At 41.3% G+C, this 26,422-nt stretch overlaps 1 protein-coding gene across 4 annotated transcripts in view; it reads left to right on the top strand.

The window, feature by feature from the left end:
- TERT (telomerase reverse transcriptase) overlaps window positions 1-26,422 on the top strand; it is a 53,856-nt gene that overhangs the window by 5,385 nt on the left and 22,049 nt on the right. For all 4 annotated transcript variants that reach the window (XR_012901816.1, XR_012901815.1, XM_075921515.1 and 1 more), the window contains exons 2-8: window positions 745-2,740; window positions 7,710-7,905; window positions 11,688-11,877; window positions 14,782-14,964; window positions 17,604-17,765; window positions 21,615-21,710; window positions 22,472-22,557. Coding sequence is in view for 2 of the 4 variants with exons in the window: in XM_075921515.1 (XP_075777630.1) it covers window positions 745-2,740; window positions 7,710-7,905; window positions 11,688-11,877; window positions 14,782-14,964; window positions 17,604-17,765; window positions 21,615-21,710; window positions 22,472-22,557 (2,909 nt within the window). In the remaining 2 variants the exon portion in view is untranslated. The remainder of the gene's footprint in view (window positions 1-744; window positions 2,741-7,709; window positions 7,906-11,687; window positions 11,878-14,781; window positions 14,965-17,603; window positions 17,766-21,614; window positions 21,711-22,471; window positions 22,558-26,422) is intronic.

Raw genomic sequence — 26,422 nt, 5'->3', positions numbered from 1 at the left:
GCTTATTGACCAGTTTGTAAAATCATGAGCTGACATTTTATCATTGTTAATTTTACAGTAGAACTCGAAGGCCCCAACCAAGACTGGGACCCTGTTGTGTTAGATGCTGTACAGACAAGTAGCAAGAGAGAGCCTCTGGCCTAGAGGTTTCAAAATAACAGTGTGAGCATCTACACAGCCATTCAGTTATTTCAAAATAATTTTGAAATAACGGGCGGCTTTTTCCGAAATCTGTAAACCTCATTCTACGAGGAATAACTTCTATTCCAAAATAACTCCTACTCCCAGCCTCTCCCCTGCCCACGCCAGGCTTCGGTCCGGTGTGCAGCTAGAAAATTAAGAAAATACCGGACATTGCACATGTCCGGTATTTTCTGAATTTTTTAACGGACAGAGCGCAAAAATTCCAGACTGTCCGGTACAATACCGGACACCTGGCAACCCTACCTGGGGCTCTAAATTGAGATAGCACATCTACATTAGGGAAGCCTCTCTCAGACTAATTTTGAGGCTTCCCCGCAGTTGTAGACGTGCTATTTCGAAAGAAGCTGTTTTGGAATAACTATTCTGGAATAGCTTATTTCAATGTAAGCATGCAGTGTAGATGTATCTTAAGAGCCTTAATCTAAAACTGGAGTCTGGGGTTTTGCATGCTCTTGCATGCACCTTTTTAATAAAAAGGTATATCTGTTATTTAGAAGATGATTTGATGTAAAATTAACTTTTTTTTCTCTCTCTTTTCAGTTATCTAATGAGAATGAAGTAATCGTAAGAGTAATTCAAAGACTTTGCGAAAAAAGGAAGAAGAATGTCCTTGCATTTGGGTATGCGTTATTGGATGAAAACAGTTCCTATTTGCAGGTTATGTCTTCAAATATATGCAGCTATCTACCTAACACGGCAACAGAAACTCTTCGCATCAGTGCCCTCTGGGAAACGTTGCTGAGCAGGATAGGAGATGATGTTATGATGTATTTATTGGAACACTGTGCAATCTTTATGCTAGTGCCACCTAGTTGCTGCTATCAGATTTGTGGGCAGCCTGTGTATGAGCTTATTTCAAGTAATGCAGTAGCTGCCCCAGTGTTTGTTAAACAAAGGTATTCAAAAAGTAGGCATAATACTTTGTATGACTATGTACAGAAGAAATTTCAGTTTCATAAAAGAAGCTTATCGAAGACAAACAGGTGGAAATGGAAACAAAGAACAGAAATGACTCTCTTGAGCACTAAAAGTCCACGGAGTAATAAAACACCAGGCTTTGTGTCTGATTCTGAGCAGTCACCCTCAGCTAAGGGAGCTATTGGGCAAAATTCTAAAACAAACAGACTGGTCATTATGGTCCCTGGACACCTGGAAAATGAGAGAGGACCTAACCTACATCCAGTTGCTACAGCCACACCAAAAAGGAAGCTTGATAGGGAGCAGTTTGAAATGACAACTAAGAGGATGAAGATGAACCTCGGGGAAGAAAAGCTAGAAAGGGATGATTGGAGCCTGGGTCCTAATGTAGATAAAAATAAGTCCACTCAAGATTTCATTTATGATAGACAGTCTCTTTCATGTGTAGAATCGTTTTCTGTAAATAATTGTATTGAAATTAAGTCCATATCTCAAGGAAATGAGGGTGGAGCAGAGACACTTGGTGCACTTTCTTTAGTCCAGGAAGCTCAAGACAGTAAGGAAAAGTCTGTGGCAGATGATGAGAATTTAAAGCTGCATGTTCAGTGTAATAAACTTTATAAGTCTAGCACTGAGACTAAAAGAAATTCCATCAGAGAGGGAGCAGAGCTAGACATCTGTACATTTCAGGTTGGTTCTGCACAAATGAAAAAAACGAAAGACACGTTTTTAAAATATAGAGGAATTAAGTGCCCTTCAGATAATATAGTTAAGCTGTCCAATAAAATGTCACGTTCCAGAGTATACATTGGGAGGAAATGTCTCTTGTATTCTTCCAGGAGCTTTCAAGAATGTTTCCCTAAATCATTTTTATTGAATCGCTTAAAGGGCTGCAAAGCAGGAGGACAACGACTTGTAGAAACAATATTCTTAAACAGCAAAATGTTGGCAGAAAAATTCAATAAAAATCAACTGAATTACACTTGGAAAAAGAAAAGATTGCCCAAACGTTACTGGCAGATGAGAGATGTATTTCAAAAATTGTTAAAGAATCATGCAAAGTGTCCTTATTTGGTACTTTTAAAAAAGAATTGTCCTGTTTTGATTTCTGAGACAAATTCAAGCAAAACTGAAACAGCGTGTCAGTCAGCTACAAGTGACAGAACACAGATTTATAGGGAAGCAGAAGGTCAAGTTGGGAAAGAGCATCCTGTATGTTTGACAAACAATAGCAGAGAACGTGGTTGCAGTGGTGTTCCAAATGGATCGTGTTTGCTTCCAAAAAGAACTTTAGCTCATTTAAGTATCTTAAGCAGCCCTGAAAAATCTGTGTTAGGGCACACAGAAAATGAAAGACAAAATGCGAAAGGCCTCTGTGATCTTGGCATGAAAGAACTTCTCCGACAGCACAGCAGCCACTGGCAGGTGTATGTTTTTGTGCGGGAATGTTTAGACCTGGTGGTACCTGCACAGCTGTGGGGTTCTAGCCATAACAAATGCCGCTTTTTTAAAAATGTGAAAACCTTCATCTCCTTGGGTAAATTTGCCAGGTTTTCTTTGCAGGAATTGATGTGGAAGATGAGAGTGAATGACTGTACATGGCTTCGTGTGACCAAAGGTACTATTTATAATATTAAAGTGAGGCACTATACAATGGAGACAGCAAACCAATATTCAGATTTATCCCAAGTGAGGACTTGAATATTTAGAGTAGAAAGACTAATGTGGTTGCTTGGTATACCAACTGGCCCCAAATAGTGCTTATTGTAGCTAAAGCTACACAGTTTCCTTTATAAATCCCTGTTTTTATATGCTTGAAACTTTCACTATTTAAACTCACATTTTCCATGTCTTTGGCTGATGATGATTTCTTAAACTTCTTCACTGCATTTTGATCAGAATGTGAAATAATGCATATTGGATGACATGACACATTGAATTCTTCGTTTGGTTTTCGTCACCTGAACTCGAAACAAAATATGTAAAAAGTGTCAGAGAAAACTGAACAGTGATTGTTTTTCTTAGAGATGGGACACGATATAGTCACAGAAAATAACAGATAGCGTAGAGAAGGGCAGCTAGCAACAATTGTCCATGAATTATAAGAGGTGCACTGAAACTGAAAGGCAACAAATGTAAAACAAGAAAAGAAAATACCCTTCTATAAAATGCAGAATTAATCCCTGGAATTTGCTATTAAAATATATACATGAATCCAAAAGTTTATCACTATAAACATCCTTCCCCCCCAAAAAAACCCAAAACCTTCAGCATTAGACCTGTATCCTACACTAAGCTGTTCTGGGGGTGGGCGTTCGTTTGGGGAAAACTTCCTTTGTGGAAAGGGATGCTATTCCAAGACTATTTCTTGCCCCTTTCTCTTAAGTATCAGGTACCAGTCAGTGTCAGAGGCAGGATACTAAATTAGATGATCCAGTCTTGTATGGCAGTGCACAATTAGAAACAAATATGAAGTCCAAACAGTACAAGCCTGTCTTACTGCCAGTCGTCCCGTCCCCACCTCCCGCCGACAAATATTTAGTAAATGGGTGAACTTTACATTTCAAACACTGTATACAGATCCTCCTTAAGGAAGTTAAGACTGGGGAAAATGTTTTTTGTTTTATCTGTTTTATCCTATCTACGGCCCTGAGTAAGCACTTTCATAATGGAAATTACTGAACTTAATGGGTATATTGAGCACTTCAGTTAATGAGATTACTCACTTGTTCAGACTTATATATGTGCTTATGTGTTTTCCTGAATCAGAAACTTATGTCTCACATTACTATAGTACTTGATTTTGAAGAAGCTAGCCATTTCCTTGTGAATGCAGAAGTACTGGTGGAACTAATGTGGCTAATTGGTGCCCATTTATTTAAAACTTCATGTTGTAAATATAGTATTATCAACCCCAAAATTTTAAAAATCATGAGCCAAGCTCCAAAAAAGTCACAATATTGGATTAAATATTACAAGAATTTAAAAAAATAGACTCTGGGTTTTTCTTATTTGCGTTATGGTTTCTGTGCTTTTAGGGTGCACTTGCTTCATGTTTTCAAGTTTTTCTTAACAATGATTTCTCAAATTTAATGAAAGCCACGATTCTCATAGAATAATATGAATTAGAAACAGCAGCTTTAAGAAAAAGACTCCAAAAATCTCAAGCAATGTAGTAATTCAAATAAGTGTCTCAGTATCTCATAAACCTATCAGAAACTTATTGTGCTGAATAATTTAAAACTTGAGAAATTATATCAGATAAAGTGAGACATTAACAAAGATGTTAAGAGGCGTGTGTAATTCTCAGACCTTACTTTGGACCAGAAGTTGCTCTCTGTATGCAGAGAGGATCTCCTACCCATGGGTCTGTCTCTCTTATGGGGAATGGATTGGCATTCATCAAAGCAACATCTTCCTTACCCTCACACAAAGGTGGGTGCTTTCTGCATGCTGGGACCTATGCAGAAGGCAGGCAAAGAGAGCAGTGAATGGGGATGCCCATAGTCTCTGTTACTACTATGAATCCCCCTGCTATAGGTGGATTTCCTATTTCAGGAAAAGAGCATCTAGGACAGTCCCTAGGACTAGGAGCTGTCATTAGCATGGAAGCCATTAGAGACTGGGAGGTCATCTGCTGATTGCGCCAGGATCCCTGTGAATCATTAGGACTCCACAGCCTGTTCTGTGGGAAGGTAATGGGATGGTCTGGAGGTTAAGGCTCTAAGCTCAGGGCTACTCAACTTTGGAAGCCCCGTGAGCCACAATGATACTCCTAGCACATGCCGAGGGGCCGCAACTTAAGTGCGGTTGCATCTACATACAAATATATATGCAAATAGCGTCTGTCACACCGAGGGGCATGAATACAAAGATTAAGGCAAGACTACACAACACACAGGCCCCATTTAAGTCAGTTCTGCTGATATTAATGCAACATTTACCCGATTTCCACCCATATGACAGCACTTTTAATGAGCAATGACAGTCCTGGAATTTAACTACTAAAACACATATCAACAGAAGACCATTATATTGACTACTTTTTTTGTTTTAGCTCCACCCTGGGCCACATGTTGAGCCCTGCGTAAACCCAAACTGCACTGCGGGCTGCAAACAAATGGGCCACAGGCCGCATGCGGGTGTTGTGTAGCCCTGCTATAGCTTATGAGATTAGAGTTCAAGTCCCTGTTCTGCTTCAGATTTCCTGTGTGACTCTGGGCAAGTTACTTAGTTTTTTTGTGTGTCAGTTCCCCATCTGTAAAATGAAGATAAGAGCACTTCCCCTCCCTCACAGGTGATAAGTATATGAAATATTAAGGATGATTGCATGCTATGTGCTTCTTTCAGCAGCATGTAGTGTGCATGCATGTATAACCCCCCGGCATAGGTCTCAATAACAGTATAGGCTGTGAAGTACAGCTGAGGTGAGTAAAGACATGCTTGAAGAGTGCGTGTACTTGAATACATACCCCAAGTGGTTCTCTACTTGTCGAAGTCATGACCTCCTTTCTACACAGCTATTTTTAGTAGCACAATGACCCCTGGCCACCTATTGGAGCCTTTCATACTGCAATGTAAAGTGGTAGTGATGTGCTTTTCACTGTGGTGTGTGTATACTAAATAATACTGCTAGTGGTATATAGTGTAGACATAGCCTAAGATTTCAACCAATTTAGCAGCCCATCCTATGGAAGCACCTAAGGTGAGGGATATTGAGCCTTTTGATATAATTATAGAAAACTTAATCAGTTCTTTTGTAGGATCTGTTGGATATTCTTAGATACCTCTTCTCAGTTATAATTCAGCATTAAATGTTAAGCAGATTTCTCTGTTGTGTATGAAATAAGAAGAAAAAAATCCAACTATAAAACTTATTTTTAATCCTTTACAATTTGGTGTACACCAAACCTTTTGATACTTGTTATGCTATGTCCAACTATAACAAATATATTTTATCCAGTAATTCTGAATGTACCAGAAAATTCATTTTCAAAGTATATGGGTACTAATTTTTAGTCCAAAATTTTTATATTTTAGGTAATATATTTTTGACTCACTGTATTTCAGGGAATACTCCCCCTTAAAAACACCCGTAAGATCTTGGGTGTTGGCCCTGATCCAGCAGAGTTCTAAAGCAAATGCTTAACATCCAGGCATACTTTAGTGAACGGGAACATTTTGCCTCCATGGGTAGCAGCATCTTTTTTCTGGTCCTGTATCTCTCTTCTAAATACTGATTCCATAATAGTGAGAGATTGATATCTGTTGTCCAGTATATAGAAAATTAACTATATGTTGACACGATAACTTCAAAATGAGTTACTTTATTATGCATGTTTTATTGTCTGGATGCTAGAATTTCACTTTCAGAGTTTTTATAACATTCAGGGTGGTTTTTTTGGCGGCGTTAAATGACCATTACCAGAAAACACTATTTTATTTGATTTATGGAAGACTTCCATCAAGATTGAGGCCCTTTTGTGCAAGGTGCTGTATATACATGTAAGAGAGACTTCCCTGCCCTAAAGAGCTCTCAAGCTAGCTATATAAAAGGTCAGGACAAGGAAAGGCTTGTACCCCATTTTAAATTAGTTTAAACTATAAATCTCTTATGAAGTATCTTGTTTGGAAATGTAGCTGTTTGATTGGATTCAGAATTACCCCCATATGAGATAAAATCCAAGTTACATTTCCATAGGAATATTAACCTTTTCACTTAGTTTATTTTAGTTGTCCGGTTAGTATATTGTATTTCATGCTGATTTTGCATTTAATTTGAAAATATGTCTAGCAGAGCGCCATAAACCTTGCATTGTAGGGCAGTCTTTGTTTTGCTTCCATTGCATGACTACAAAAAATATTCAGTTTGAATTTACCAAAGATCTGAGGTGGCATCGCTTTTTTGGACTATCAGAATACTTTAAGTAGAATGTTTGGCAAAACAAATATAACTGCAACTGAAATCCACACTACAGCAATTAAGTTTTTAAAAAAAAATTAAATTAAATTTAAACAAATTACACGTCTGAAATTAATCTGTGTAGTTCATTTGGAAGTATAAATATTGCTCTTTTCCTCAATTAACCCCAATGGCTCAGGTTCAAAATTTTTATCATTTGCTTATAAAGCAGTCCATGAGATTACATCTTTCTACTTTGCAATAATTTGGGACCAATTCATCTTTTTCCTCACAATATCTTGCCACTGTGTATTCAAGAGCCTTCTCTGCATCCCAAGCCATGGAGAGTATAGAAAGTAAGTCAGACATAATTATTTCTCTGGATCACCAAGTTGATCACTGATCTAAAAGGTTTATTTCAACACTTGCATTGATATTCTGTGTACTGTTTTGTAACTACAAACTATTTTTTTAATATGTAATATGTGCCAAACTTACAGTCTGAGTAATTAGAAAACGTGGGTTTAGTCTGCTTGGGGGCCAGTTATTGTAAGCGGTGTTCGACAGTTTTCGTAGCTCCCTTTTCCAACCTCAGTCTAAGAGAAAAGCATGTGTGCATGTGTGTGTTGGCTTTTAGAAATGTAAATGGAAGATTCTCAATCTAATTGAAGTTTGCTTGTTGTAGGTGATCATTTTGTTCCTGCTTTGGAACACCGTTATCGTGAGGAAATTTTGGCCAAGTTCCTATACTGGCTAATGGATACCTATATTGTACAGCTGCTCAGGTCATTTTTCTACATCACTGAGACTATGTTCCAGAAGAAGATGCTTTTCTTCTATCGAAAACGAATTTGGAGAAAGTTACAGAACATCGGAATTAGGTACTTACAATAAAAGCCTACCATTTAGGAAATATGGAAAACTTACATTTTGCATTAATTAAGGTTACAACTTTGCCTTAAGAATTGCCCCTTCATTCCATTTACATTGACTAAATTTCTTAAAACTCACTTGAGATTAAAATTTTCATGCTTTGTCAGCTCAAAGGTCTGTTGTGTGAGGATATTGGTGTAAGTCTCCTCAGCCATTTTTGAGTTGTCCAAGTTGGGAGTGAGGATGAGAGAATTATTTAATCTGTTTATTAGAACAAAAGTCTCTTTCTTGTGGGTAACTCAAACAAATGCACTTCAAAATGTAAAATAAAAATAAGTTACATTGTGTATTGGCTAAGTCCCATAGTAAGTTTGGGAAGAGATGGGGGCAGGGACAGCTATAACCTCATTGGGCCAGAAGGGAACAGGTTTGGAAAAGGAGACGGATATCTACTATATATTTCAGAGAGTTTGTCTGTTTGTATGTCTGTCCCCCAGTCGGGGGACATGAACCCCTTTCCTGGCTGTCCCTGCTGCAACTGCAACAGCCATGGACAGGCACTTTTCATCTATCCCCAAGCTGCTGCAGTGAGAAAGGGTGGGGGTTGTCCTCTCTCCCTGGGGTAGCCTGCACACTGAACCCCTCACCCCAGCCCTGCCCCACACCAACTGTTTAAATGAAGACAAAACTTATTTGGGTTAAGGATCCAAGCAATGCTGGGTAAGTCTTCTAGTCCTTTATAATGTGACCAAGTTAGACTTTTTGTAGTATTCTTTGGGGGGGAAAAAAAAGCTAATTGAAGATCTCCTGGCTAAGCCAGAGTGTTCTCTTGTAATACTTCCTATTTTTCCTATGCAGTGGAATAGTTTGCTTTTGTGCCTATCATAATCTCTCTCTGAAAAACTGCCCACACTTGAACATTTCCCCCCATTATACTTGTTTCTCATGGGATCTTACTACCAATTCCCTGAGTTTGCTAAAGTCTGCCTCTTTGAAATACACTGTCTTTATTTCGCTGTTCTCCCTCCTACCATTTCTGAGATTCATGGACTGTCATTTCATAATCACTTTCACCCAAGCTGCCTTAACCCTTTCAAATTCTCAACCAGTTCCTCCTTATTTGTCAAAATCAAATCTAGAACAGTCTCCCTTGTAGTAGCTTTCTCCGCTTTCTGAAATAAAAATTGTCTCCAGTACATTAAAATAACTTGTTGGATAATGTGTGCCCTGCTGTATTATTTTTTCAACAGATGTCTAGGTAGTTGGAGTGCCCCTTCACTATCAGTCTTGTGCTTTGGATGATTTTGTTGTTTAAAAAAGCCTCATCCACCTTTTCTTTCTGGTTAGTTGGTCTGTAGTAGACCCCCAATCATGACATCACCCTTCATTTTTTACCCCGTTTATCCTTACTCAGAGATCTCCACAAGTCTTTCTGCTGTTTCCTCACTCCTCGTGTATACATTTTTAATATATAAGGCAATATTTCCTCCCATTTTTCCCTGTGTGTCCTTCCTAAGCAAGCTATACCCTATACAGGTTGAACCTCTGAAGTCTGGGATTCTCTGGTCCATCAACATCCATGGTCCAGTAGGACTACAGATGTTGCTGGATCAGAGAGCCTTGGTGCCCTGGAGTGAGACCCCCGTCCCTGGGGAGCCCTGGTTGGGTGGGGAAGAAGTGTGGTCACACAGCTGGGGAGCTCTATCCCCAGTGGCAGCAGCGGGATAGGTGAACCCTGTCCCTGGTGGGGACTGCCGGTTGGGCAGGGGAGAAGCAGGGCCATAGAGGTTGAGGAGCTCTGTCCCCAGAAAGCCCTTGCTGACCAGAGCAGCAGCAAGACTGGAGAATGGCAAAAGTGGGGCAGCTGGCAAGCCCTGTCTCAGGGGAACCCCGGCCGGCGGGGCAGCAGCGGGATAGGCAAGTCTGGTCTCAGGAGAGAATCCTTGGTAGATCGGGGGTGAAGCAGGGCCGCGACAGCTGGGAAGCTCCATCCTGGGGAACTCCAGCAAGCCAGAGCCCAAGTCTAAGCTCTGAAGGCTGAAGCCCAGTGGCAGTGGAGCTTGGGCGGAGCCAACTGCAGGGAGGGGGAGTGTCCTGGAAAGCCAGTGGCAGGGAACCTCCCTATATCCGGCAAATTCCCTCATTCGGGACAGGTCAGGTCCTGAGGGTGCCGGACAAGGGAGGTCCAACCTGTAGGCCCAGTTATCATAATAGGTTCACAGTTACTGCACCTTCTGGACACAGCATATTATAAATATTATATTATAATAATAATGGAACCTTGATTGGCATATAATATCTTGGATTCAAACTAGCAACATTAATGTGAACAAACACAAAACCTTTTACATTGAATACATTATAAAATAGTAATTTGTTTTAGGGATGTTAAATTTAGTTTAATCAACTAATCGACTAGTTGATGGATTTTCCATCGATTAGTTGATAAGCGGGGAACTCCCGGCCCCGGCAGCTAATCTTTCTGCGGCTCTGCCTTTTAAATGTAAGGCAGGCTGTTAATACATTTAAAAGGCTGAAGTGCAGCAGAGGGAGCCAGCACGAGCTGGGCCAGCTGGTTCCTAGCTCACACAGGGCTCCCTCCTCCCCCACGCTTTGAACCAGCCTTAAATGTAAAAAAGGCTGATAGAGGCAGCAAGAAGTGGAGGGGGGAAGGGGGATGAAGTGACTAGTCGAGGGACTATCCAATAAGCTTTTGCTCATCAACTAGTCGCTAACATCCCTAATTTGTGTTATATTTTATTAATGGTGCCTAAAGTAACTAAATAACATGAAATACTGAACATTACTAACACTGTTTTCAGCTTGGTGTTTAAAAAAGAAAATCTGTACCAAAGTTGTTAAGATCAGGAAGCTTTATTTGAAGAAAATATAAAACAAACTCCAGAGGTGTAAGTCCTCATCCTGCAATGTGATCCATATAGAAGGATTCCTGCATACAAACCCATTTACTTGAATGGGAACCTGCACCCTGTGAATCCCTCCACAAACTGGGTGGGGTAGAGTAGCAGTAGATACTCTGTTAATACTCCATATCTTATTTGCAGGTTGAGGGGAAGTATAGGTCTTCCTTTTGGTCACCTCTGCCTCCTATGACTTCCTATATATAGACTACACAAGCACAGGGATTTGGCCATTGGGCTGATTCTGTTTAATTTTGGTGCTGAATTTTGTCTTGATAAACTGATACATTTTGAAATGAAGCCCAGAATTTCACTGGCGAGTGGGCAAGGGACAAAAATAAATAATAATGACCATTGGGTTGAAAGAATGGTCCTTTTATAGAAAGATGGATGACTTTAATCTTTTGTTGCTCTTCAAAAAGCCCTTTCTAAATCTGAACCTTGTTTACAGCTTGTCATTTTGAAGGAGATGAAAAATCTAGCTTCCTATTTCAGTAGAAATATTCCAGGCTTTCCAAATATATTTCACTACTTGCGTTGGAGGTATAGTTTCATTTTCATCTGCTACATTAAATTTGGATCTCATGCTTTATTGCTGCTAATTTGGGTAGCGACCAGCAGAAATGTAAACTTTATTTTTGCATTATTTTACAAAATTAAGTAATACAGTTAATTTAAAAAATGATGCACATTTTTGGTTATGAATAATGGTTTTATCATAATCTGATGTATTGGATTAGTCATTGTTAAGGTGGTTTCCATGGAATATCTGTGATTATTTTCTGAAATGGAAAACTTTGCCCTGAAGACAAAATGTGTAACTCACTGCATTTAAGTCCTTTTAAACTTAATGTATGTTTTTATTTTAGAAATCATTTTGCTAAAGTGCGTCTTCGTGCATTATCTGCAGAGGAGATTGAAGAAATACAGCAGAAGAAATATGTTCCTATGGCATCAAAACTTAGGTTCATCCCTAAACCAAATGGATTGCGACCTATAGTAAAAGTTGACAGTGTTGTTGGAGCAAAAATAATGAGCAGGAAAAGCAGAGACAAGAAGGTCACTATATTCTGAATTTGTTTATGTTCATTGTCACCTTGCAACTAATACCAAAGGGTGTATGTTAGAGCTATCATATGATTAGAAAAAATAATTATGATAAATTTTGTGTTAATAATAGAATACCATTTAAATATTTGTGGATGTTTTCTACATTTTCAAATATATTGATTTCAGTTACAACACAGAATACAAAGTTCTCACTTTATATTATTATTAATTACAAATATTTGCACTGTAAAAATGATAAAAGAAAATATTTAGCTCATGTCATACAAGTACTTTAGGGTGAAAGTGCAAATTACAAATGTAGTTGTTTTTTTTGTTATTTAACTGCACTCAACAAAAACGTATAATACTTAAGCCTATAAGTCCATTCAGTCGTACTTCTTGTTTAGCCAACTGAGAAGACAAACAAGTTTGTTTATGGGAAATAATGCTGATCCACTTCTTATTTATAATCTTCAGAGGGTAGCCGAGTTAGTCTGTATAGGATAAACTTAAAAAACAACACATGGTCTGGTAGCACTTTATAGACTGACAAAACATATAGATGGTATTATGAGCATCTGAAGAAGAGGGCTGTGCCCACAAAAGCTCATTATACCATTTATATGTTTTGTTAGTCTATAAAGTGATACTAGACCATTTGTTGTTTTTTAAGTTTACCCTTATTTATAATATCACTTAAAATGAGAACAGGCATTCACATGGGACTTTTGTAGGTGGTGTTGCAAGTTATTTACATGACAGATATACTAAACCTTCATATTCCCCTTCATGCTTTGGTCACCATTCCGGAGGACATGCTGATGATTCTCATTTTAAAAAGTGCTAATTACATTTGTAACTGAACTCCTTGGTGGAGAATTGTATGTCTTCTGCTCTACCCAATTTCTGCTATATATTTCATGCTATAGCAATCTTGGATGATGACCCAGCACATGTTTTTCATTTTAAGAACTCTTTCACTGCAGGTTTGACAGAATGCAAAGAAGGTAGCAATGTGAGATTTCTAAAGATAGCTACAGCACTCTACTTGATGTTTAAGAGTATTAAGTGCCCTCCAAAACATGAAAAGGATTAAGTGAGGCCCTTGTTTTCAGAAGTCCCAAAAGAACAACATATAGATGCGGAAACTACAGAGCCCAAAACACCAAAAAAGAAAGTTATATGCCAGTGGCATCTCACTTTGAAGTGACATTGTAAACAAGAAGTGGGCAATAGTATCTCTTGTAAATGTAAACAAACTTGTTCAACCAATCTGAGTGATTAACTGAACAAGGAGGAGGACTGAGTGGATTTATAGGCTCAGAAGTTTTACATTAGATTTTTTAAGTTCTGAGAAGGTCTCTTAATAGATCTGAATCCTTTGGGAAAGTGGACAGTCTTTTCAAAAGTCCTATATGGGTCTGTAAGATTTTCAGTTATATTCTTCAAAGTGCATTAGATCTGTCATCCAACTTGTTTTCTGACTGTTCACTACAGGTCTTAGCCAGTACAGCAACAGACCAAATTACAGAAGGACATTTTGAATTTTTAAATGTTTGGCTCTCGAGTGGATCAAAAATATTACGGATATTTTCAACCAACTTTATCTTTTTTTAACAAACCTGTTTAAAACCTTTGATGTATATGTGTGTGTGTTAGAATGGAGAACTCATATGTGCAAGTTGTACCTCCCTTAACCGGCTTTCCCTGGTCTGGCAACTGGATCACGGATGTTCCTGGACCACAGAGACCAGGTATAGGGAGGTCAGGCCACGGTGCAGGAGCAGCAGTGGGGGCACGGAGACTCAGCTGGGAGCCGGGGCGGGCGGTGCTGCAGGGAGCTCTAGCCCCTGCAGCCAGGCAGAAGCTGGGGACCAGTAGCAGCAGCCAAAGAGCTGCATCCCTGGCTGCTATGGACCTTGGGATGGCAGCAGCAGCCGTGGAGCTCTGGTCCTTGCTGCCAAGTTCGGCCAGGTGGCAACCAGGGAGCTCTGTCCTTCGCTGTGGAGCTCTGACCCCAGTGGCAGACATGGCTAGGCAGGCAGCAACAGGGCTAGGCTGGAGCCCTAGCTGGGGGCAGCAGGACAGCACGGGCCATGTAGGGAGGGACCTCCTCTGGTCTGGCAAATCCCTTCAGTCTTGAGGGTGCTGGGCTAGGGAGGTTCATCCTCTACCAGAATGCCAACCTGTATTATGCTGCCTAGCCACTAGCTGGTGTCACATATAAAATATTTATTTAAGTTAACCAGGCAGTCCAATAAAGAATCTTATAGTGAACACATCTGGTGTATATTTCTCAGAGAAGTAAGATAGTCAGTATCTGATACTCAAGCCTTACCTGCTAGTAACAGCCCTGCAGTCTAGTAAACTCGTGCCAGAAAAGAACAGTTGCAGAAGGAACAAAGTAGCAAAGATTGCAGGAGCTCATCAACATACCGCTGCTTCAGTGAACTAGAGAACTTCAGCTGTGAAATAGCTTCATGGTGCGTAGACTGGAATTGGTATTTTGCTAGATTTCACATTGCAGACAAGATAATTTATGCAATGAGCAAGAGGCAACGCATATCTTTAAATCCATTGACTTTGCTGAATACAGTTGCAAGAGACTATCAAAGGATTTTGGGTATGTTTGATCTATATGTTACACTGCTGTGAAATGTGTTTTTATAAAAGACCATGTTTTGAGGCAGTCTGTGACTATGATCATTAAAGCATTATGGAAGCTGTTTATATACAGTTCACTAGAGAAAGGATAGTATAGATGTGACTCAACTTTGTCTGCTTGCCTGTTGTTAACTCAGTGTGATTTCAGTAATTATTAGGGCACCGAGTGCTCATTTTTTGCCTGTAAGTAAAATCTACATATTGAAGATGAAATATATCATTCTGAGTTTGGCTTTTAATTTCCCATAGGCTGATTATTTCAACACTCAACTTAAAAATCTATTTAGTGTTCTGAATTATGAACGAACTGAAAACCCCCATCTCCTGGGATCCTCAGTGTTTGGGAAAGATGATATATATAAAGTATGGAGAAAGTTTGTTTCTGAGGTTCTTGACTCAAATGATGGAATACCTTGTTTCTACTATGTGAAGGTATGTTTCTATTATTTTTTCTCTCCATTTCTCATATTGAACTTTTGTGTGAAACAATGAATCTTTTTTATTGTATGAGGGGCTGCTCTTTTCTTTGAGTTGTCTCTGACCATGAAGCTGACCTATCCAAGGTCACCCTGAATTTTCAGACAGTTGCTGTGCATCAAACACTGCCAAATAAAGTTTGTTGTCGGGTCAGTTTCACTTCTGCTATTCAAAACTTTTTGTACAGTAGGGATGTTGCTTGAGAAATCAGTGAGAAGCACCGGAGGCAAACAAAGAAAGTATTCACAAGAGAGGATGGCTGAAAATTGAGGTTAGGAAGGAAGAGATGAGCCCCTAATCTCACTGGATCATTGGGATATAACCCTCACTTTGGGTTACCAAAGTAGCTGACTATAACCCCTTCAGTACTAAAAGCATGAACCTCTTCCACTTAAACTGAAGTAGTGACTCTCTTAGGCTACATCTGTACTGCAGGTTTCTTGCGCAAGAACTGTTTTGCGCAAAAGGTCTTGCGCACGAGCACATCCACACTGCCATGTGCTTTTGCACAAGAGATGTGTTTGCGCAAGAGCATCCATGGCAGTGTGGATGCGCTCTTGCGCAAGAAAGCTTGGATGGCCATTTTAGCCATAGGGTGTTCTTGCTCAAGAAACCCCTGTTGCCTGTCCACACTGCCTTCTTGTGCAAGAAGCCCTCTGTTCCGACGCTTTACTGTTGTGGAAGAAAACATTGTCCTCACTCTGAGTTTGTAAGCAACAAGTAGCCAGAGGCAGTTTTATTACGAGCTGCAGCAAGGGAAAAACTGGTTCGGACAGGGGGGGAAGCCCCCCCCCCCCCCCTCCGTGGCAGATCTTCGAATACAAGCAATTATGAAGCAGTTTATATACTGTCTATTAGTTATAATAACAATAACAATTAGTCTCCTTCCCATTACAAACACCAATGGCTAACAGTTATTTAGTTCCACCCAGATGCTCCTTATCTCAAGGTCCCTGCCAGAGTCAGCATTCTATCCTTATCTCCGTATGGAGGCGAGAGGCGAAGGCAGCGTCTAATTACAGATCTCGCGTTGTCAGGCCACAGACTTAGCCTGACTCTTGCTCTCTTGTTAACAAGACCAAGATGACTGCACACAAATTCCCTTATTCTCTTTTCCTGCCTCCACACTGTAAATTTATTTGTACAAGAATGCACTTGCACTCTAGACGCTCCACAAGTTTTTGCCTAAGAACAGCCATTCTTGCGCAAGAAGCCAGCAGTGTAGACGTAGTCTTAGTTATTTAATCTCTTAAGTGGACCAGCCACTAGAAGAGAAACAAAGACACACATTGGGTTACAATTGTAGCAGCCATGAGGCTAATGGGTGCGCTTGAGTGTCACACCTCCAATAGGAAAAGGAAGGTAGGCAGATGGGAGAAGCTGCACATTTATCCACAAGATTTAACAGTTAGAGACAGCGCTTCCCTCTCCTCCCAAACCAGTCTCTGAGGAAGGGTCAAGTGCAGAGATGAAGCTAAGCAGTCTGGCCTTCCCACCAGAACGGTGCTTCTGAACTTCACTCATCTATAACTTTCACTCAGCCCACTCAGCTTTCACATTAGCATTTTATTTACAGAGATACTGTTCTCATCAACCACCTGTCTGGCAAGTTTTCCCAAGCTCTGAACTTATATTTTGAAGAAAATAAAATCCACACAAACACACACCTACACAAAAAATGCTAGAAATTATTAAACCAGTACAAATAATCTGAATAGTTTGACTACTGCCTGATTCAAATATTCTAGAAAAGAAATGAAACACTCCTCTCACTGGGAAAAAATCAGCATTAAGAAAACAGAAAAATCCAGTGAAAACTGCTCCCTGGGTTGCATTAAAAACATCAGATGTTGCTGAAAATCAATTGCACACCCAGCTTGTGGCTAGTAGAGGAGCCTTAAAAGCTTATCTTTGAAATGGATAGACATTTGTAACAACCCATACAAACATGATTACAGTAAAGTCATTTAGAATGCACAGCCAAGAACTGGAAAGTTCAGAAATGTTAGAGTTAAGGTTTCATTTGAAACCGTAATTCTGCTTTTTATGCACACACAATATAGAAGTTGTTAAGCAACCTAAACATAGTGATCACTATCATTCCCCTTATAATAACAGCTTAAACTTAGCGGAAGCAGATGTTTTGGGCATCCCCACTTGTCAGAATAAGGGAATGGACTAAATGGCACAACAGGCCTGTTACAGCCCTGAGCAAACTAATATTTTCTGGGCATTTTTGTCCAGGTTTGCTGGGGTGAGCGGGGGTGGGGGGTACTGAGAAGACAACTGCCCTGGGGCCTGGTGATTCAAAGGGACCCAGGGCTCTGGCCACTGCCAGGGCAACATCTGTGGCACATGGGGCCTTATAAATCACTGCTGGAGTGTCACACAGCATGCTCCAGGTGGCTCTTACAGCTGACTGGGGAAGTGAAGAGCTGAGTTACCACCCTTCCACACAGCAGCCTGGTGCAGCTGTTGGCTCCCCTGTTTTTGTCTTTTTTTCCTTAGCTTTGTTTATATGTGTATAAGGGCACTTACAGTAGCATAGTATGTGTCTGTGTCTGTGTCTGTCTTTTTTTTTTTTTCTATTTCAGGCTGATGTGACTGGGGCTTATGATGCTATTCCTCATGATAAACTTGTGGATGTCATTTCACAAATCCTGGATCCTGAGAAAAAAACAGTCTATTTCATACGGCGCTATGCAGTGATCAAGATTAACATGAATGGACAAATCAGAAAATACTACAGAAGACATGTATGAGTGGCTCATTTCTTGTTATTATCAATGTTCTGCTTTGGAACATATTCATTTCATTCTTTTTTAATTGCCAACCCTTAGCTTAACTATCCAGTTATTGCATACATGGACATTCTATTTTTTTTTAAAAAAGCACATACTTGCACTCAGTTCTAACACACACACATCCATACTTCATATTGGAAACTTGCTGCAGGAGACAAGGCCCATTCCCCAGGCCTTCCCAACAGTTATTCTGTCCCTTCCTCTGAGCAGCCATGAGGGCGAGTAGTAAGGGAAATCCATGTTACTTCTTTACAATGTAGCTGTTTTTTCCCCTACACCTTGTCACAGTATGATGCAAGATTTTGGTAACTCAATACTTGTGCTGTACTTTAAACTGTCTGCTTTGTGATATGAAAACCATATCCGGGCTGACTCCATTCCATTTTAATGACTGTTAAGTTAATGAGCTGGAATATAGCACAACAGAATTAGGCTTACTGAACACAATAGTGGCCATGCTCGGTCAGACCAATGGTCCAGTTAGCTCAGTATCCTGTCTTCTGGCAGTCAGTAGTTCTGGATGCTATAGCGGGACTGAACAGAACAGGGCAATTATCAAATGATCCATTGCATGTCAACTAGTCCCAGTTTCTGGCTGTAAGTGTTAGGGATACCCAGAGCATGGGGTTATATCCCTGACCACCTTGGCTAAAAGCCATTGTTGAGCCTACTCTCCATGAACTCATCTAATTCCGTTTTGAACCCAGCTATACTTTTGGCCTTTTCAACATTCCCTTGCAATAAATTCCATGGGTTGACTCTGCATTGTGTGGTGTAAAGAAGCACTTTCCTTTTGTTAGTTTTAAACCTGCTGACTATTTCACGGGGTGACTCCTGGTTTTTGTGTTATTTGAAGGGGCAAAGAGCACTCCCATATTTACTTTTTCCATCCCATTCATGATTTTATAGACCTCAGTTATATCCCCCTTACTTATCACTTTTCTAAATTGAACAATCCCAGTCTTTTTAATCTTTCTTCATATGAAAACAGTTTCAAACCTTTTATCATTTTTGTTTTCATTCATTATACCTTGTTCAGTTCTAACATATCCTTTTTTAGATGGGGTGATGGGAACTGCATGCAATATGCAAGGTGTTGAGTGTACCATGGAATTATATAATGACATTGTTATTTTCTGTTTTGTAATCTGTCCCTTTTCTAATGGTTCCTTACATTGTTAGGTTTTTTTCTTCTGCAGCACATTGAGCCGATGTTTTTAGAGAACTAGCCATGAAGAATCCCAAGATTTCTTTCTAGTATGCTAACATCTAATTTAGATCCCATCATTTTATATGTATATATAGTTGGTACTATGTTTTCAAACACTGAATTTCATAGCCATTTTATTGCCCAGTGAACCAGATTTGTGAGATCCTTTTGCAGGCAGCTTTGGACTAACTATCTTGAGTCATTTTATATCCTCTGTAGACTGTGTCACCTCACTGTTTACCCCTTGTTCATAAACAATTTGCAACAGGTTCAACAGCACTGGTATTGGTATGGATCCTCAGGACGACTCTGCTATTTACAGTAGAACTCCAATTGTCCGGCACTCCAGATAGTCCAGCACCAAGTGGAAGCCGGAAGTGCTCCGGCCAGCTGGACAATTGGAGCTGCCCAGAGGCGGCGGAGGAGAGGGGGCGAAAGGCAGGCAGCTGTTTAAGGCAGGCAGGTGGGCGGGGGATGGGAGGGCAGCGATGTTGGCGGGGAATGGCACAGCGAGGGGCATACCCTCCGTCGTGTTGCGGGGAGGCAGTGGAAGCCCTGCACTGGCTTGTAAGTGGCGGTGGAGAGGGGGTGAGAGGCAGGCAGAGTTCCCCGCTGACCCCCCCCCTCCACCTCCGTCCACCTGCCTTAAACAGCTGCCTGCCTCTTGCCTCCTCTCTGCCGCCACCGCTTGCAAGCCAGCTGTGCGAGGCTTCCACCGCCTCCCTGCAACAAGGCGGAGGGTTCACCTTTTCCTGCGCCGTTCCCCGCTGACCCCCCCACGCAGTGCGGGTCCCGGCAGACCTGTCACAGCATCGCTCTGGAGTACTTCCGATACCCCTTGGGTCCCAAGGGTACCAGATTATCGGAAGTCTACTGTACATCTTTCCAGTATAAAAACTGACCATTTATTCTACTCTTTTATTTCCAATCTTTTAAACAATTACTGATCCATGACAGGACCTGCCTAACTTTGCTTCTGAGCCTTTGGTAAGGGATCTTGTCAAAGGCTTTCTGAAATTTCAAATATATCTACAGGTTGAACCTCTCTAGTCTGGCACTCTCTGATCTGACAACATCCGTGGTCCAGCATGATTTTATTTAGACGGATGACCGCTTATTGTGGGTGTGGTTTCTCATGGCCCCCAAAATTTTGTTTAAAGCCACTAGTCCTGGCTTTCAGAGCTAAAAAATACCACAGAATTCTACAATACCCCTATATGTCTTCTCAGAGCCCAGCAAGCAGAGGAAGTGCTGATAATGCTTCTAAGCATAAACATGTTTTTTATGTTTTATCTATTTATTTTCTTGTGCCAATACAGTAAAATTGTTTAACAACATGAATTCTTCGTTACGAAGAAAGCTGATCAGCCTTGGCAAGGCATAGGCTTTTATAGGGTGTATCAGTACAGCCATACATTATTAAGCAGCATTGCAAGTGTAGTTCCATTTATTCACCCAGTGAAATAAAAATAAAGAGACCCATTCATAATATTGACCTCCTGTGATTCGGCAAATTTTCTGGTTCGGTTGGTCAGCTCCCAAGGGTGCTGGACTAAAGAGGTTCAACCTGTAATATAGTATCTGGATCAGCCTGGTCCATATGTTCATTGACACCCTCAAAGAATTCTAATATATTGGTGAGGCATGATTTACCTTTACAAAAACTATGTTGACTCTTCCTGAACAAATTGTGTCTAATAATTCTGTTCTTTACCATAGTTTCAACCAGTTTATCGGATGCTGACATTAGGCTTACCTGCCTGTAACTGTCAATGCAGAGGCTGATTTAAGCTCAGGTTACATAACACAGGAGCTCTGCAATTTCATATTTGAGTTCTGAAGGAACTGGCATCTGGTCCTGGTAACTGGTTACTGTTTAATTTATAACTTTGCTTCAAAATCTTTTTTCTTGACACATCTATCTAGGTTAATTCTTCAAATTTTCACCTGAAAACAAATGGCTCAGATATGGAATCTGCTTTACATCTCTTGCAGTGAAACTCAATGCAAAGAATTCCTTTAACTTCTCTGCAATGGCCTTGTCTATTTTGATGCCTCCCTTAGCACCTCAGTTATCTCATGGTCCCACCTACAGTTTGGCAGGTTTCCTGCTGTTACAGACTAACAGTATTTTTTTCTTCAGTGTTTTTTAGCCTACCTAATTATACTTTTACTATTGATTCACTATAGTTTATGCACCTTTCTCTTTCCTCCAGTAGGATTTGACTCCCAGTTTTCAAACAATGTCTTTTTGTTTTTCTAGACACCTCTTTTACACTTCATAAGCCTTGGTGGCATTTTTGGTTCCTTTTTTTAATTTATTTTTTTAATTTGAGGTATACATTTAGTTTGAGCCTCTGTTACAGTGTGTGTTAAATGTGTCCATGCATTTTGCAGGCATTTCACTCTTATGACTGTTCCTTTTAATTTCCATATAACTAGCTTTATTATTTTTGTGTACTTCCTCTTGAAGTTAAATGCTACTGTGCTGGCTTTTCTTTGGAATTTTCCCACCTTGCAAGGACTATTGATTGTTATTAAAAAAAACATCTTTTGCTGAATTTTACCATTTGTTTACTCCTCGTGTACAGGTTTCTACTTTCAAGGATTTTATATCCCATATGAGACTATTTGTATCCCATCTGCAAGAGAGTACATTGCTACAAAATGCCATAGTGGTTGAACAGGTAACTGTTATGAAACATGAGAGAGAAATCCAATTAAGGTCATTCTTAATTCAGATATTAGAATGGGAGCTGGTAGTGCCTCCTTTCTTTAGATTGCCTAGCACTTTCCCTTATTGATTCTTGTGACCTTTTTTAATCTTTGCTTGTGGCAGGCTTTTGATATTCAGAAAAGGGCTTATTGAGTGGCTTTTTGCTCTCCTAGGGAATTCTGTTAAACTTTTGCTAAAATCTAAGCTCTTTAAAAACGTCATTTCCTTTCTCTTGCTTTTATTTCTCAGGGTAATTTTGGCAGTATGCAAATAAATAAATAAATTGTAAAAAGGCTCTGAATATACAAGCATTTTAAGTCCAACATGATGCTACTTCTAGAGCAACACCAGCAATGCACATAATCCTGGGAACATCAGGGGCCTGATGGGATGAGGCATTGTCAGCCTCCATGGCTAGGATGGTCCCTGCTCACGGAGAGGCTGTGGCTGGAGTTGTTGTGATCTCCTGCAGTGCCTGGGGCTGCCCTTTGTCTGTGGCTAGGGCTGAAGCTGTCAGTGGCCGGCACTGGAGCTGTTGACCCACCCCAAGTGACTGGAGAAATTGTGAATTCCAAATGTATCTGTGTTGCATTTTTAAATATAGAATCTTAAATTTTAATTATAATACACTTTTAATAGCTTTAAACTGATATAAAAATATGCTTAAAGTACAAAATGTTTCTTTCCAACTTGTTCTTCCATATTGGGATAAAATCTTTTATATTTCTTTAGAGCCTTTCTTTAAATGAGACAAGCTCCAGCCTGTTTGATTTTTTTCTGCAAATGATCCATAACAACATCTTGGAGATTGAGGGCAGGTAAATGAATTTATGAAAAGTAACATCAGTCTCTACCATTCTACCCGGACATCTGAACATCTTTCACTTGGCACTAAGAATCTAGCTTTCATCAGATGGGATACGTTATGTGACCTTACTTTGAAATGCAGTTGTCATTTAATTTAGGTTAAGATCTATAAAAGCATGAATGGTCTTGAAAAATTTATTCACATAATAAATTCTTGTTTCTCTCTAGTGAATATATATATATTTTTTAAAAAAAGTACAGAAATCACTTACATCTAAAAATAACTGAATAAATTACAGAGGAAAGAGACCAGAAAAGTTTTATAAGGTCTTAGAGAGTCACTGTTGCTGTAGGTTGAACCTCCTAAATCTGGGACTTTCTGGTCTGGCCAGAACATGGATGTTGTTGAACCAGAGCGCCCTGATGCCCAGGAGTGTGCACCCGCTGCGAGCCCTGTTCCTGGGAGCCCTGGCTGGATGGGACAGCAGCGGAACTGGCGAGTCCCGGCCCCGGAGAGCTCTAGCCAGGTGGAGCAGCAGCAGGGCAGCCAGCGAGCCCCGTCCCCAAGGCACGGCCGAAGCAGGGCAGCAAGCAAGTCCCATTCCCAGGGAGCACCAGCCGAGAGAGGGAAAAGTGGGGCCGTGGTGGCTGGGGAGCTCTGTCCCCAGAGTGCTCTGGCCAGGCAGAACAGCAGCAGCTGGGCAGCCAGCGATTCCCATCTCTAGGGAGCCCTTGCTGAGCAGGGGGAGAAGCAGGGCTGTGGCGGTGGTTAGTGAGCTCTGTCCCTGGGGAGCCCCAGCCAGTCAGTGGCTGTGGGGTGGAGCCCAAGTCCAAGCCCTGCAGGCTGGAGCCGAGTGGTAGTGCACCCGAGCGGAGCTAGCCACAGGGAGGGGAAGCCAGTGGCAGGGGACACGCCCTCCCCCCGACCTGATCCAGCAAATCGGGATGGACCAGGACTAGAGGGTGCCAGACCAGGAAAAAGGCAACCTCAACACTTGTCTTGTTTCAGTTCACTGTTGTGCAAACATTACTTGCCTCCTTTTTCAGTTGGGCTTGTTTAGAAGGGTGAAATCGGGGAAAAATATAAATGTGATGTTTATTAAAAATACTCATAACTATAAAACTAGTAATGAAGATGCTGTAATACTGTAGGTTTCTCATTTATGTTATCAGAATTTCTCTGAATTTATTTATAGCCAGTAGGTGGCAAATGTGTACCATGTTTACAAAGCAAGTGCTTGCGAGCTGCCTGCTATTTTCTCTCTGGTCTGAAGTTCACTGTTAACATGGTGATTTAAAAAGTAGCTGTCATGAGCCACTGATAACATTTAAGAAAATGGAGTACATGGGAGGATTCAGAGTTCTGGAAAGAAGTTGACAGTATTTAACAAGACTAAATGGGATATACTGGGATATTTAAGAGCAGGTTAGACAGACACCTGTCAGGGATGATCTAGAGCCGTGGTCCCCACCCCGGTGCCCGCAGGCGCCATGGCGCCCGCCGGGCTCTTTACATGCGCCCGCGGAGCAATCTGGGCTGGCAGGTGCCAGCCCCGGGCGCATGGCCGGTCCCGGCGGCGCCGCGCGTACCCTTGCCAGCTCCGGCGCCGGCCTTGGCCCCGCCCCCGGGCGCACCGCGCGTGCCCTTGCTGGCTCTGGCGCTGGCCTTGGCCCCGCGGCGCTTACGGGGGGAACGCCGGCCCCGGGCGCGCGGCGCTTGCCAGGGGGCGCCTTCCCCGGGCGTGCGGCTATGGGGAGCCCCGCCCCCGGACATGCGGCTGGGGGGGTGCCGCCCTCGGGCGGGCAAGTGTCCCCGCCCCCTGGCGCCCGGCGGGCAAACGGCCACGCCCCCTGGCGCCCGCCAACCTGAAAAGGTTAGGGACCACTGATCTAGACAGTGCTTGGTCCTACTGTGAGGGCAGGGGACTGGACTTGATGACCCCTCGAGGTCCTTTCCAGTTCTAGTGTTCTATGATTCTATGATCTCCAGGCTGGTTAGGCTGATATTGTTCCTGGGTAAAATAGCAAAAAGGTTTTGAGTGGTCCAAAGATCATAGAATCATAGAACAGTAGAACTGGAAGGGTCCTGGAGAGATCATCAAGTCCATCCCCCTGCCTTCATGGCAGGACCAAGCACTGTCTAGATCATCCCTGATAGATGTTTGTCTAACCTGTTCTTAAATATCCCCAGTGATGGTGATTCCACAACCTCCCTAGGCAACTTATGCTAGTGCTTAACTACTCTGACAGCCTAAGCCTCGCTTTTTGCAATTTAAGCCCATTGCTTCTTGTCCTATCAGAGGTTAAGGATAATAATTTTTCTCTCTCCTCCTTGTGACACCCTTTTAGATATTTGAAAGTTACTATCTTGTCCCCTCTCATTCTTCTCATTTCCAAACTAAATAAATCCAGTTATTTCAATCTTCCCTCATAGGTCATGTTCTCTAGCCCTTCAATCATTTTTGTTGCCCTTCTCTGGACCCTCTCCAATTTCTCCACATCTTTCCTGAAATGTGGTACCCAGAACTGCACACAGTGCTCCAAATGAGGCCTAGTCAGCGCAGAGTAGAACGGAAGAATGACTTCTCATGTCTTCCTTAAACACTCCTGTTAATGCATCCCTTAATCATGTTTGCTTTTTTTGCAATAGTGTAACACCGTTGATTCATATTTAGCTTGTGGTCCACTATAAGAATGTAAGAACATAAGAAAGGCCGTACTGGGTCATACCAAAGGTCCATCTAGCCCAGTAGCCTGTCTGCCGACAGTGGCCAGCACCAGATGCCCCAGAGAGGGTGGACCGAAGACGATGATCAAGCGATTTGTCTCCTGCCATCCTTCTCCAGTCTCTGACAAACAGAGGCCAGGGACACCATTTCTATCCCCTGGCAAATAGCCTTTTATGGACCTAACCTCCCTGAAATTATCTAGCTTCTCTTTAAACTCTGTTATAGTCCTAGCCTTCACAGCCTCCTCTGGCAAGAAGTTCCACAGGTTGACTACATGCTGTGTGAAGAAGAACTTTCTTTATTAGTTTTAAACCTGCTATCTGTTAATTTCATTTGGTGTCCTCTAGTTTACCGTTGCTCCAAGGGGTTTAGCTCATGATCAGAATTTACTCAATAAATTTATAAATGTTTCTGTCCTCCTCTATATCTTCTACATATTGTCACAGTTTGTTTTGTTTGAAAAAATAAATGTTGTGGCTATAGAAGATGGTATAAATGAAGACAATGGTTAGATGAAGTGTGGATCTGAAAATATATGAAAATAGAAGACAGCTCTTTTGAGATTAGTTATAAACTTAGACTATCAGTGATTCAAAATGTGTATGTCACTAGACTAATTAGTAATTGGGCAAAGGAAAAAAGTGCTAGAATAACTAATTCCTGATGCCAACTTTGTAACTTTATGGCTATGTCTACACTGGCATGAATTTCCAGAACTGCTTAAAACGGAATACTATTCCGTTTTCAGTTTTTCCGGAAAAGGAGCGTCTACATTGGCAGGCTGCTTTTCCGGAAAAGCCCTTTTTCCGGAAAAGCGTCTGTGGCCAATGTAGATGCGCTTTTCCGGAAAAGACTACTGGGCTGTCTACACTGGCCCTTTTCCGGAACAGTGTTCCGGAATAAGGACTTATGCCCGAGCGGGAGCAGAATAGTTTTTCTGGAATAGCAGCTGATTTTGTACAGTAGAGCGTCGTTGCTTTTCCGGAAATTCAAGGGCCAGTGTAGACAGCTCGCAGCTTATTCCGGAAAAGCAGCTGATTTTCCGGAATAAGTGCCCCAGTGTAGACACAGCCCATATGTTTGTGTTCTGAGAAGAATCACAGCTAAATCTTAAAGGAAAAACAATACATTTTTAAGTCTTCCAGTT

This window comes from Pelodiscus sinensis, chromosome 2, assembly GCF_049634645.1.
Source record: "Pelodiscus sinensis isolate JC-2024 chromosome 2, ASM4963464v1, whole genome shotgun sequence".
NCBI lineage: Eukaryota > Metazoa > Chordata > Testudines > Trionychidae > Pelodiscus > Pelodiscus sinensis.
This window is presented reverse-complemented; position numbering and strand designations above follow the sequence as displayed.